This window comes from Simochromis diagramma, unplaced genomic scaffold, assembly GCF_900408965.1.
Source record: "Simochromis diagramma unplaced genomic scaffold, fSimDia1.1 OVJJ01000304.1, whole genome shotgun sequence".
Lineage (NCBI taxonomy): Eukaryota > Metazoa > Chordata > Actinopteri > Cichliformes > Cichlidae > Simochromis > Simochromis diagramma.
This window is the reverse complement of record NW_024387030.1, coordinates 18,006,509-18,019,704: the sequence shown is the minus strand read 5'-3', so window position 1 is coordinate 18,019,704 and position 13,196 is coordinate 18,006,509. Positions and strand designations below refer to the sequence as shown.

Sequence of the window (13,196 nt, the reverse complement as noted above, 5' to 3'; positions counted from 1 at the left end):
TTGAAACCTTTTGTGCTTTTTCCTCCTTCTACTTTCCTCTTTCCATCAATTTAACTTTGAGCTGAGAGACTTTGTGCAGGGATGCAAAAGGTCATCTAGATCTATCAAAAACATCTTACATTTCAAAAACGCATAAATATTTTTGAGAAAGTAACGTAAACTTCATTTTCCCCATAAGCAGTAAAACCACCGGGACCACAAATTAAAGAACATTTCAAAAGGTTTATTACTTGTGCAATAATTTAGGCTTCCAGTATTTTTAAAAAATATGCCTGTGACAAGCAACACACATCTAAAATACACTGGTTCTTTTTACTTCTGTAGTCTGTAACAAAATGGACTGCCTTTGATTTCTTGGGACCATATTGCTCCAATATCTTAAATAAAACAACAGTTACATTCCCTTTAAAACTAAGAAGACAGTGATTACATACTTTAATATTTTAATGAATATTGTAACATCTAATAAAGCAATGGATCTGTTGTGAAATTCTCAAATACTCAAAGCTAATATTACAAAGTTAATAGTGAGACCAAGATCACCCAAACTACAGCAGTCGGCACCGAACAAACAGTGATGTAATCTGCACCTAAATGTAAATACAGTAGCTACCTTTATTAGCAGTAGTATGGCACACATGAGCTAAATACTTAATACAGCATTTAGAAACATCTGTCCAGATCACATGTGCAGATGATTCCGTGGGCATCTGGATGGTGAGAGCTTGGAGCCAGAGAGAGGAAATTTGTTAACTTAATTCAAAATCTATATTTACAAAGCTGGAAATGTCAAAACAGTCATTTTAGACCTGCGAATTTTCGAATTAAAACCTATTGCCAAAACTTTTTTCTTGCGAAATGCTTCAACATGCCATCTTTGTCCCCATAAATCTTAGTTTACACATGTCAAAACAAGCTCCATCATTACAGATGTAATGGAAAGATACAGATTTGGGGAAAAACAAAAAAGCGCCTTCGGTGTCTTTATTCTTAAGGTGCTGAAGTAACTGGCTCCAAGCCCGTGAGCTGGGGTTTGGGAATCTGTTTTCTACCCTTCCTACTCTGTCTCTCTGATCTTTCTATCCGCACATTGCACTCCTCTATCTGACTCGTTTTCATTCATTCCAAGTCTGGATACACTCATAGTAACAGTTTATATCACAGGAAGCGAGTTTGTTCAGTTGGAGTCCTGCATTTCCACTCCTGAAGCTTCTTCAGCTCCACCTTCACTGGACTGCTCCTCATCTGGAAAAAAAAAAAACACAGATAGAGGATTTTTCATCAGTTTTTCTAACAGGCTACTTTCATTTCTGTGTTTCTGTGCATTTGAAGCTAAAGGTTTAAGATAGAATTAGATGAGAGGATTACTATCGCTATGGTGCGCTCGCCAGCAGCCTGGAACACATGTAGTCTTGTCATCGCCATGAGGTTTAATGCTGCTCTTCTGCTTTCATTTTACAACATCAAGTGCTACTGACAAGAGGTAACCAACCAGAGGTAGGTCCATACTCAGTGGCATAAACTGAGGTAAAAACTATCCCTTCAAATGACTCGCTGTAAGTGGAAAAAATGTGCTGTTATCCTGAATTGTATGACTTCGTGCTTTGTCCAGGAGCCGCTGATAAGACAGAGTCGATAACGGCATTCGTTTTTCACCTCACTGATGCATATAATCACGATATTATGGTGGCGCATATCACTGCATGTCTGCTCTTGAGTGTTTACTCATTTTTGTTCTGCTCATGAAGTAGGAATGACTGCAAAGTGTACACTTAGCATAAAGAACCAATGACAGGAAGCCATTACAGGAAGTAACCTTTTATAGTGATGCTATAAGCAACTGATGTTCATTTCTTAAGGCAAGTCAGGGGAAACTATGCAAATAACTCACATGTCTCAGCTGCTTGTAGGGCTATATGCCCTTCAGTGCTATATATAAGTTGAAGAATCTTTAACTTGTATATATTTGGTGTATTTGTACTTTTGGCACCTCAGTAAGGTGTAAAAATACTGCTGTCACACTATGATTGACCTGAGTAGGATATTAAATGACAACTTTCATTTTGACTTGGAGTCATTTCAATTTGTTGTAGTGGTACTTTTCTTTAAGTGAAGTTTCAGTATATGTACACTTTTGCCAACAGCCAAATACCTTCTGGTCTTCTAATTACGTGCATGTGACTTTTATTTACACAACTTCTTATCAGACCACTTCGAATCTAACTGTGCCAAAAAGCCAAGGCAATGTTAGTTTCTCTTTCCTTTTCACCTTCAGTTTGCTCATCCGTACGCTTTCTCTCAGTCTGGGCGTCTGCAGAGCTCGGGTCATCCGGGGGCCAGCGGAGTTCTCCACTCTCCACCTCACTTCCATCTGTTGGCTCCACGACTATAGAGGGAAGCCTCTTGGACAACTTTGGATACCTTTCATGGGTATCTGGGAAGATCTGTTTAAAGTTTATGTAAGGTTAAAACGAGGGCTTCATATTTGTGGGGATGAAAAGGTCACTGTGGGTACCACATGTGAAAGAACAATAATGCGGTAAAAATTGGATTAAAAAAACAGAAACTGTCTGCATCAGATGGAAGATTTGAGACAGACTTCGTGTAAAGTCTTTACATGACACTCAGTTGAAGTTTCAAAGGTACATGCTTGGATTTAACATAAAAAACATGATGAAGGTCAGTCTGCTCTGACTGGTCGTCTGGCTTAGAGAAAACAAGGAATTGGTTACCTGGTAACGCCAATGCACGAATAGAAAAGCAACCCTGTAACATTGTAACACTGGTTCTTCTAAAGAGCCAGCAGGTCTTTGAGGTTTTCTTCCACTTGCAATGCAAAACTGCCAAAACTGCAGTTTCTCAAATGCCACTGAACAGCTGTTAGTCTATTCAAGTGTTGGCCTTCAGTCATTCAGATACAGGCTATTTTTTACATAAATGTGTCATGGCTATATTTTACTTGATCTACTCTTGATACTTTAATCCTATACTTAGAGAGTTCTTAGGAAATGCATCAGACAAAATTATTAAGCTATAACTTATAAACTGTTTAGTTTATTTTTAACCAGAACTAGCACAGCAGATATCTTCTGCCAAAAAAAATTGTTGTTTCTTTTTTTATTTCAAAAGGCTTCAAAGACAGTCAGTCTTCTAGCGATCTGGGCAATTTATAGAAATTCAGAAGGAATGCAACATGTGCAGTTGCAATCCTGTTTGCACCTAACCACCTAACCTCAAACTTAACAGCGTTCATTCAGGCTTGTGTTGTGCGGAAAGTGAAGGATTAATGTTTGCAGGTCCAGAATGGAAAGCTGACCAGGGTGCTCATCCACACGTGAACTCAACACATTCATCATCAGATTAACGGAGATGAGTGTCTGAAACGGGTTTACAGCTAATCTCCCCCCTTTCTGACAACTAAATGCATTTAAATGATATTAAGGCCTAAAGTGATGAATAATTAGGGGTATGGATGTTGTTTTTTCTTGTTCAGTTGAGTTTTGCTAAAAGACAGTCTAAAGAGTTGATAATTTTAAACATGCTTTATTTATCCATTGTCAGCATGCCGTTTAATAATGCTCTAGCTAGCTAACACAGCTAGTTAGCTAGTGCTGGCCTTAAATGACAACTTCTCAGGTCTAACCTCTCCTATGACTTAACTTAAAAATAAAAAGATCAAAAAGAAAAACAACTACATACAAAAACAACGTGGTTCCAAAATGGTCAACAAACCAAAAGGTGACGTCTTGATGACAGCGTCTGAACTTGAAACAAAAAAGGTGGCGCCTCTTTTTTTTTTTTTTTTTATTTCCAGTGGAATAAATTAGCCATTCTCTAGGTATTTGAAAGGGTGTAATGACACTACAAGTTACTGGGGGGAAAAACCTAGAAGATGAATGAGTCTACATTGTTTTCCGTTGGCAAAAAAAGGACAAGGGAAAACACAAAAACAACAAATATATGTGCTTTAAGCTTTTTAGTTATGAAAAGCTTAAAGCACTGGCTGCACTGGGCTAGCACATAGAATAATAACATGTTAACATCTGGTAATTTCAATTAGTTATTGGCATTTATTATATTTTGTCATAATGCAAACTGGAAACATTTTTATTATTATGTTTGAAGTTCATATTTAGTGTGTAACTTCTTCGTGGGATTTCATGTATTACTTTTCAGATATTTCAATGTGGATCAAACAAACATTGTTATTAGCTATGCTGCTAATATGGCTAGTAATTTAAATAACACAGGGAGGAGCTAATAACATGTATTCACTGACTCAGCCATAAATCTAACCACAAGTAATAGTTAATGAAACACATTATGACAAAAGGTGTTACTTAAACTGTTAATATTATATAGTCAATAATTTAGCTGTCCATTTGTTGGATACGCCATTTACCATTTGTTCAAAGCAGCACTGAGTCCAGCTAATGACCTTTGTCATATCAACCAGCATTTTATGGTTGCTCATCACTTCTGTGACTCACCGCTGTATGCTTTCTGCTTTCTGCTCAAATGAAACGAGACTTGTTTGAAATTGTCTAATTGCACACATTCGCACACACAATGCAAAGGATACTGTGGCCTGATCTCCTCCTGCTCCTCCCCCGCTGAAGTCCTCTGTCCCCGGCTCCAGAGAATTCATCACCTCAGTCATCCTGGAGAAAATCACAAGTCAATAAACTGTCTTCACTTTGTTTCTCTGCTCTTTCCTTCCTTTTTTTGTCTTAAGCTGGGTTATGTGACACACTATCTGTTCAAGGTTCTCTGATTTTACTTGCACCCTCTGCGTTAAAATGGCATTTTTCACGATAGTTACTTATGTCGAATTTTAGCTTAGGAGATTATTTATAGGACTAATAGGACTAACAGTGTTTCTGGTGATACAGAAGTTTGTTCTAGGTTGAGTCGCCCCTATTGCTGGCACTAACTGGCTAACAGTAATGGGCAATTAGTGTTAATGGTCACAAACGCTAAAAAAAAGTCAGGCAGTGGTGATTAACAAATGCTCAACAATGAAGGCTGACAGCAACGGCTGACTAGCAACTCGATGTGTAACGTGTATAACACTATCCAATACAGTCTGATGTACTTTCCGTATTTCTGGTAAACTAGTAACAACATGTTTTATTTCTAAAACAACGGCTATAGAGGTTTCATGTAGCGTTTTCAGTGGCATTTCGTCACGCATGCAAATGACTTCCTCAGTTTCAACTGACTGCAGCTTTCTCCAGCTTTATAAACAGTACATTTGAATAATGACCAAAGCTAGCATCATTCCCTAACCACAATTCACTGATTAACACTTCAAGTTCACCAGGAACTTGACTTAGTATATATGAAGGAGGATAAGAAAATAAAAGGTTAGCTTTCTTAGACTGTGAAGTTCCCATCACTATTGCAGGATATTTGAAAGTTGATGTGTGCCGTGAACGAATGTAACTGTATTAGGAGTTAGGGTTTGACTCTCGTAATCCACCGAAGAGCAAACTGGGTTTCATCAGGACACTACAAAACAGAGCAAACACCATCGCCACACAAACGGAAGCCAAGGAAGCGAAAGAGCATCATATCAAAAAGGCCCTTTGTAAATGTGGGTATCCCAGCTGGGTAGTCATCAAAGCTGGCAAGGCACCTAAAGAATGTTCCAGGCAAGCCAGAAGAGAACAAGGACAACTGTTGCCACCTAAACAAAAGCCTTTAGTGACCACTTATGAGTCAGGCATATTAGAAAAGCTGAGATGCACTTTTTTCAATACAACGCATCTCTGTGGCTTTCTAACCCTAAAACAGAAACACCAAAAATATGTGCACCCCAAGGATTGGGTTCCCGGGGTACAAACAGTAATATAATGTATGCTATCAAGTGCTAGGGGGATTGGAGGATTAAACAAACTCTGGCTAAGCAGATGGCACAACACAGAAGAGATACCTTGTCAGGCAACGACTCTATTTATACCTAAAGACCAGTTCCCAGTTCGAGCAGGAGGTCAAGGGATCCATTCATGTGAAAAGGGAAAGATCATCTCTGAACAGAGCCGGGAACCTAAGGATACATCTTTTACCGTCTTACAGTGCTGTGACTGCAGCCATTCCCTGACTCTCTTTGAATGGCACTAATGGCCATTAATCTATAGTCATGACAATTTTTATATAACTGATCAAGTCACTGACGTCACAGCCCATCATGCTAGTTTTGGTCATTATGCAAATTTACTGCTGATAAGGTGGGTAAAGGTGCAGTCAGCTAAGTATGAAGAAGTCACTTGGATGAGTGAGGAAATGTTTCTTGACTAGATGAACAAAGTTACATTTCTGGGTCAGTTAATAATTGTTTCCCCTCTCTGATATTCTACAATCAGCTCTTAGTGGTATTATTGCAAAGTGCAGGTGTTTAGGAACCTCAGCAACTCATGTCAGACCATGTAAAGTCACAGAGGTGCTTAATACGTAACAGTTGCCAACACTCTGTCATCTCAACACTCGAAGGCTGACAGCACTTCAGAGTATTCCAAACCTCCTCTGACATTAACATCAGCACAAAAACTGTGTGCTGGGAGCTTCATGACATGGGTTTCCATCACTGTGCAGCTCTTGTAAGTTTAATGTGTAGGTGGCCAAGTACTTTTATCTATATAGTGTGTCTAATTAAATTTGATTAACACTAGGACACCAGGTGTAGGAGTAACTTGTGATATAAGTATGATGATAAAATTTTAATATGCTCCCCATAATAACATGGTACAGCTATTCTGCTTCAATTAATAGAACACAAGATAAACATCTATTACTTAAAAACAATAAATAATGTGTTTAAGTGAAGGAAAAGGTAGCTCTGAAAAGCAGGTGTTTAATATTTATCCAGTGTACTTTACCAGTTCATTAAACCAGCTCTCTCACCTAACCCTGAGGTGAGTTTCTTTTTCTTCACTGTCATGGAGTCAAGGAGTAATAACTCTGATAAGCCAGGTTTGTTTAGAGTATACCTGTGTTTTTATACTTGCAATATTGCAAGTATTAGTAACTCTACTGCAAGAAACTACCCAATATATTCCATTATAAATATTTTGGCCTACCAATACTTCACAACTGTTGGGCCAAAAACACTACGAGTGAAAGTTCTGCTGCAGTGGCATAGTTTGAATGTAAGCCTTGTGATTCAGCGGTGTAAACTATTTCAAGATAGAACAGTTAGTTCCTTATTTTGTAAGAGGGGTGTAAAAGAAGTATTTTCTTCCCCTGCAAGGGTTCAACAAAAAAATGACTTCCCATCTCGTCGTCTTCTCAATAAAACGTTAGGATGTTAGGAGGTTAACGAGGGCTTCGGCAGAACTTTTTGGAGGTATGGTCCAAAAACAGGAGAAAAGAAGACAGATGTTTAGTATTCACCACACACCGCTTCAACACTACTACTTATAACTGCATCAACCAGCTACCAACATGTTTTCATGTGTTCAATTCTTTCTTACCATATGATGCTCTCTTTGTTTTAATGGCCCCATTTAGAACAGAACAGATGGCAAAGCAGGTTAGGCTACTTTGAAAAGTCAATAACATAAGAGTGCGCAGTGTCACCTGGTTACTGAGTCAGATCCACCCCTCGCTCAATACTTCTGGTTTCAAAACACCAGGATGGCAAAGGCCACAGCAAAATTGGTGCTTTGAGTGCAGTGAGCATGAACCAAACCAGAAAAGCTGTAGCCAGACGAGCAACGAGCTAAAACTTACAATCAAGCTCCGAAAGCTGGAATTTGATACTTATACATATGTTATATCTGGTTTAACCGCTGTTATGAGCAGCAGACCACAATGCAAAATTATACCACCCTTCACCTTCATCTATAATTTTGTTAAGTTGAAACACCTGATTACAGACTATAATGCAAGCCTGATTCTATTTTTATGGAGATATTAAGACATCACTCCTTATCCATTTAATAACATCCAAGTACAGCGTTCTGGTTGGTGGTGAAAGGCAGACTTTACGTGTGATAAGTTATCAGAAACACCACTTTCCATACAATCAGACCGGCAGTTCCTGTTGCCATGGGGACAAGCGATTGAGATTTTATTCCTCTGATTGTCTGAGTAGTGCACTTTGCACACAAGGCTGAGGGCTGATTTGGGGGTATTCATGTGTGCTGTTATGCAGCAATTACCACCATCAGGACGGGGTTGTGCAGTTTGTGAGACTTCTCTGTTAAACCTGGAATTGCTGCTGCCCTTCATCATCGTTTCCGTGAAGAGACAATGCAGCCTTTATTCCTCCTCTGAGGCTCCTATTGTTCCTCTGGAGGGAATCTGTGCGGTCACTCCAGTCAGTCTTATGTTAAAAAAAAAAAAAAAAAGCTGTGTTGCTCTCTAGGTATCAACTGGAGAGGCCTGTGGAGCTCTGCGCATGATTTCAGTCTGATCTTGTTTCTGAGAAGTGCACTCACTCTGCAGGGATGTGAAGCGTAACAGACACAAGAATTTAAATGCTGCTGCCAGGCGTGACGCTTCAGTCATGCCTTTTTTTTGGTAGCGGAATAATTATTTCTTATTTGAGTCATTAGGTCTGAACAGGATTATCCATGTGTTAATGTCTTTGTTCACAGGAAGCTACCTCACTTCTGCCTCAGCAGAGACATGAAATGTTAAGATGCTTTTCAATTTATGCAACAAAAGAAAAAAAAACAAGTATTAAGAAACAATTAGGGCTAAAATTAAAGTTTGTTTCTAAATATTTGATGTGATTTACATTATTTAAATACAAGAAAGTTTTAATCTATAAAATTAAGCAGTATTAATATGTTCTGATTTTACTGCCTCTGTTGGAGATGGAGCTGCAGTGATATGTTGCCTTACTAATAAACAGAAATATAAGAAAACCTTTTGATTATGCAAAAAAGTCACTATTATCACGAGTCAAGCAAAAAATCTATTTAGTGCATTTCCTCATCATAGATGACAGTAAATCTAAATGTTTCTGGATAGCTGGTTAGACTGTTTAAATGAAAGAATTAAGGTATTTTTTTACTATTACGTCATTACTGGAAATAATAATTGTCTTGAGTGGGGTGCAAGTTTAATTCTTGCCACAAAAATCATAAAGGTCTAAGATTTATCCAGATCATTTACTTAAAGGAATTAGTCCAGAATTCCCTAGGTGTAGAAAAATCCTTTACCAGCTCTTTATCGTCTGAAGGATATTAAAGGTTGATGGGAATTTGCCCAACCAGTCTACATGCACATTGTGGACTTGGAGAGCGAATTCTCCTGGGGATCCTGTGGGGCTACTTTGGAAGGATGGGGTATCTGACCCATTGTTACAGCCCATTAGGTTGCTGTACAACCACAGTGAGAGTTTGGTCCATACTGGCAACAACAGTTCGGGATCATTCTTGTTTGTGTTGGACTCCTCCAGGGCTGCCCTTTGTCACTGATTCTGTTCGTAATGTTTATAGACAAAGTTTCTAGGCTATGTAAGAGAGGGTCTCCCCTTTGGTGGTTGCAGGATCTCTTTTCTACTTTTTGCAGATGATGTGACTCTGTTGCCTTTATCAGTTGGCAACTTCCACTGGTGTAGTTTGCTGCAACAGGAATAAGAATTAGCACTTCAGAGTCTGAAGCCATGAATTTTAGTAGGAAAAGGGTGGACCATCCACTCTGGGTCAAGAATAAGTTGCTACCCCAGGTGGGTCTTGTTCATGAGTGTCATTGTGCCATGTCTCAATCAATGTAGGCGATGAACCGCTTCGTTGTGGTGAAGTGAGAGCTTAGCGTGAAAAGAAAGTTCGATTTACCAGTCGATCTACGTTCCTACTCTCAACTACGGTCAAGAGCTCTGGGTCGTGACTCAAAGAATGAAACTGTAGATACAAGTGCATACAAGTGGAACAGTTTCCTCCGAAAGCTGGCTAGGCTATCCTTTAGCGATATGGTGAGGAGTTCATTCTGAAGGGACTCAAGAGTAGAGATGCTACTGTTCCACATCAAAAGGAGCCAGTTGAGGTGGGTTAGCACATCTGACTAGGATGCCTCTTGGATGCCTCCTACACAAGGTGTTCCAGCATGACCTCTCCAGGAAGAGGCTCCAGGGCAGACCTAGGGACACACTGAAGATTTTATACCTCTTGGTTGGCTTGGGAACATCTCAGTGACTTCCTCTGCATGAGCTGGAGGAGGTGACTGGTGAGAGGGAGGTCAGGGTTTCTCTCCTTAGACTCCTGCCCCCTCATCCCAGACTCAGATGAGCAGCAGAAAATAGATGGATGGATGGATTTAGAAAAATGTGGATTTGCAAAGTCACTACCAGCTATTGCAATTCTGTCAAGTAAAAATGGCACCATTCAGCAGGCGGCATCAACAGTATCATTACTACATGATGGTTGTGTACTTCCACCAAAAAGTCAAGATGCAGTTTTCATCTGTCTCTGTTCAGAATTGACCTTTGACCTTTTGGATGTAAAATGTCACTTTGTTTTACACTCTCAGTCAGTCAGTGTGAAATTTCGTTGCTGTTACTTATATGAAAAATATATTTTGTAAGGTTAAAAAAAAACTCTGACCACCAAATTTTCATCAGGTAAGTGCACATAGGGGTGGTCACAAATAAAGATTCCTTTATGGCTTTCAAGACAAAAAATGGGAAAAGATGGATGGATGCAGGTATGGATGGATGACAACCCCATTACATAATGACTATTGCCACAATTGTTACCAGTGCACATGAATACAACCGTAAAAGAAATGTAAAGCAACAGACTGCATTAAAAAAAGGATAATTTTGTAATTTTTCCCAAGTCTCGCATTTGTTCTCAGTTTCAGGAGTTTTTTACTATTCTCTACTAATAATGGCTCAATCTCCTACCGGCTGGCTCTACCTCATCGTCACCACATTGGGTAGGATGCTGCATTTCATGTAGCAGTTATGTAGATTTCGTCACTTGGAAGGCTCAGTGAGCCTCTACTCCAGAAAGAAATCCTCTTCATTAGCGTTAAAATAACAGAATAAGGTTTGGAGCCTGATGTTCCCACCTCCTAGTATATTTTAAATGCCTGATTTCAATGTGGACTAGACCCAACATCTTAAGAAAGACGAGAGCCACTGTCTCCTGTTTTATCATTTCCATTTACGTTTTGGGTGAAACGGATACGTCTGATGTCAGGGCTAAAAATTTCTCTCGCTCATGTCCATCAGTAGATTCATCGTGGTGAAGACTGTCCAAATTGTCTTTCCCCAGAGGCTGTTCAGCAGCAGTCACTTGAACTCCACTATTTCATTTTTGCAGATATAAAGGTGTATTAAGGTGGAATGGCTTCTCCGCGCTCTCCTCTCTCATCGCGCCAGCTTCACTTCAAACACCTTTTCCATTTCTGCTATTAAATCAGAGCCAGAAGCAGCAGCACCTCCTCAAATGCAGGTTTGCTGCAGAAATCCAGCAAGTTTTCACAACCCAAGGAAATAGGAAAAATCCAACCCCCGGTCAAAAATAGTGATGTTCTCTCTCTCTCTCTCTCATACAGCTTACTAAAAACACTCCACTGCTCAGTTTCAGTTGGAAATCAATGTGATTTCTCCAGTGTTTGCTGCCCTAATTCACATTTCCTGTTCTAGTTTTTAAGGCGCACTCAGCTGATGCTTTAATTATTGTTATTAATATTATTATTATTATTTAAATAAAACTGGTATTTAAAATATACACATTGTGCTGTATTGGAGCAGAGGTTCATCTGCATGATATACAACAGGTAGGTAGTAGATTTTACACGATTAAAACAGCTCGTCCTACACGGAAACGGGCTGATTTGCGCTTTTCTGCCCGCAACCCCAAACTCCAGTTCAGAAAGTCTCTGCAAAACAGGTTTTGTGATTTTCCTAAACCTCCGAGGTGCACTTTAGATAAGTTATATAAACAGTAATTTAGTTACTTTTAGGAAAAGTGAATTAAGCTACTTCTAGTAAGGAAATAAAGAATGAATGGGGCTTAACGCGTCCAAGTTGGCTAAAATGCGGATGAAAGCTTCGTACCTGTCTGCAGGCTGATCCAGTGTCTCAGAGCAGGAGGCTCTCCGTCCTCAGCTGCCTCATCACACTGATATTGCTCCTGATGCTGCTGCTGCTGATGATGGTGATGATGATGATGACGATGATGATGCTGGCTGTTGTGGGCGACAGGCGGAGGGGCACGCAAGGCTCTGTGGTAAAGTTACCACTCGCAGTAAAGTGTTCAGAGCCTGCGCATTGAAGCGGAGCTAGTGCTGCCTTCAAAGCCTGTCGGGGAAAAGGCGGGCTATCGAGAGAATCTCGTGCAAGACTCTATGTCAAAAAGTACGTGGGCACCTCTGCTTTACATTTTATGTTTCTATTTTTTGGTTATTACATTCCTGAAAATAACTGAATAGCAATAAATAACTACTGTATCTAACTAATAATAATAATAATAATGATAATAATAACTTTTAAAATGCCCAAAATTCGAATTTTGGGTATTTTAAAAATTATTATTATCATTCCACAGAATGTGTAGCTTTTTGTTTTTGTTTTGTTTTTGGGTGTGTGTGTGTGGGGGGGGGGGGTAATCAAAATTAGGGATGCCAAACATAAGGCCCACGGGCCAGAATCAGCCAGGGAAAGACTCCAATCCTGGAAAGCTTTTGGAAAATGTCAAAGAGATTGAACTTAACTGTATTATAGTTTAACAGCTTTTCCTATTGATGCAGATGTCCCCCATCGCCATGCATTGCCGTAGTAGTTAAATATTAGATAAAATAGCAGAAAGGGTTTTTACCCTTTTTTACTCTCTACTATATTTATTATGTTTGAGACACCCAGGATATAAAATAAGTTTGGCATTCCTGATGTAGATGGTTTAATGTTTCTGAGACTTAAATAGTCACTGCAAATAGGTTCAGTGTCTAGATGAAAGATAGACACCAGTAAGTTCTTTTAAAAGAACATGGTTTTAAAATAAATTTGGAAACAACTTTATGATGTACATATTATTGATACACATGTCCACATAGGTGTAGTTGATGTTTCTTAGATGACAAAGAAAAACGACTTGCAAGACACATTCGTTTCAAATTTCCTACAAGAGTTTGTTGGATATTTCCATTTGACAAACTATGTTTAAATTAGAGTTGATGAATATTTTGATGCTGTGAGACACATTTATGGCCAATGTGTGATTAGGGTCTAATTTTATATA

At 39.1% G+C, this 13,196-nt stretch overlaps 1 protein-coding gene across 1 annotated transcript; it reads right to left on the bottom strand.

Moving 5' to 3' along the window:
- Positions 1-202: 202 nt before the first annotated feature.
- LOC120740270 (protein LBH-like) lies at positions 203-12,238 on the bottom strand. Its single transcript, XM_040042513.1, has 4 exons — positions 12,017-12,238; positions 4,583-4,661; positions 2,270-2,444; positions 203-1,245 (listed from the first exon to the last, which is right to left on the bottom strand). Exons 2-4 carry the CDS (start codon positions 4,658-4,660, stop codon positions 1,178-1,180), a joined length of 321 nt encoding a protein of 106 aa, XP_039898447.1. The 5' UTR covers position 4,661; positions 12,017-12,238; the 3' UTR covers positions 203-1,177.
- Positions 12,239-13,196: the final 958 nt, after the last annotated feature.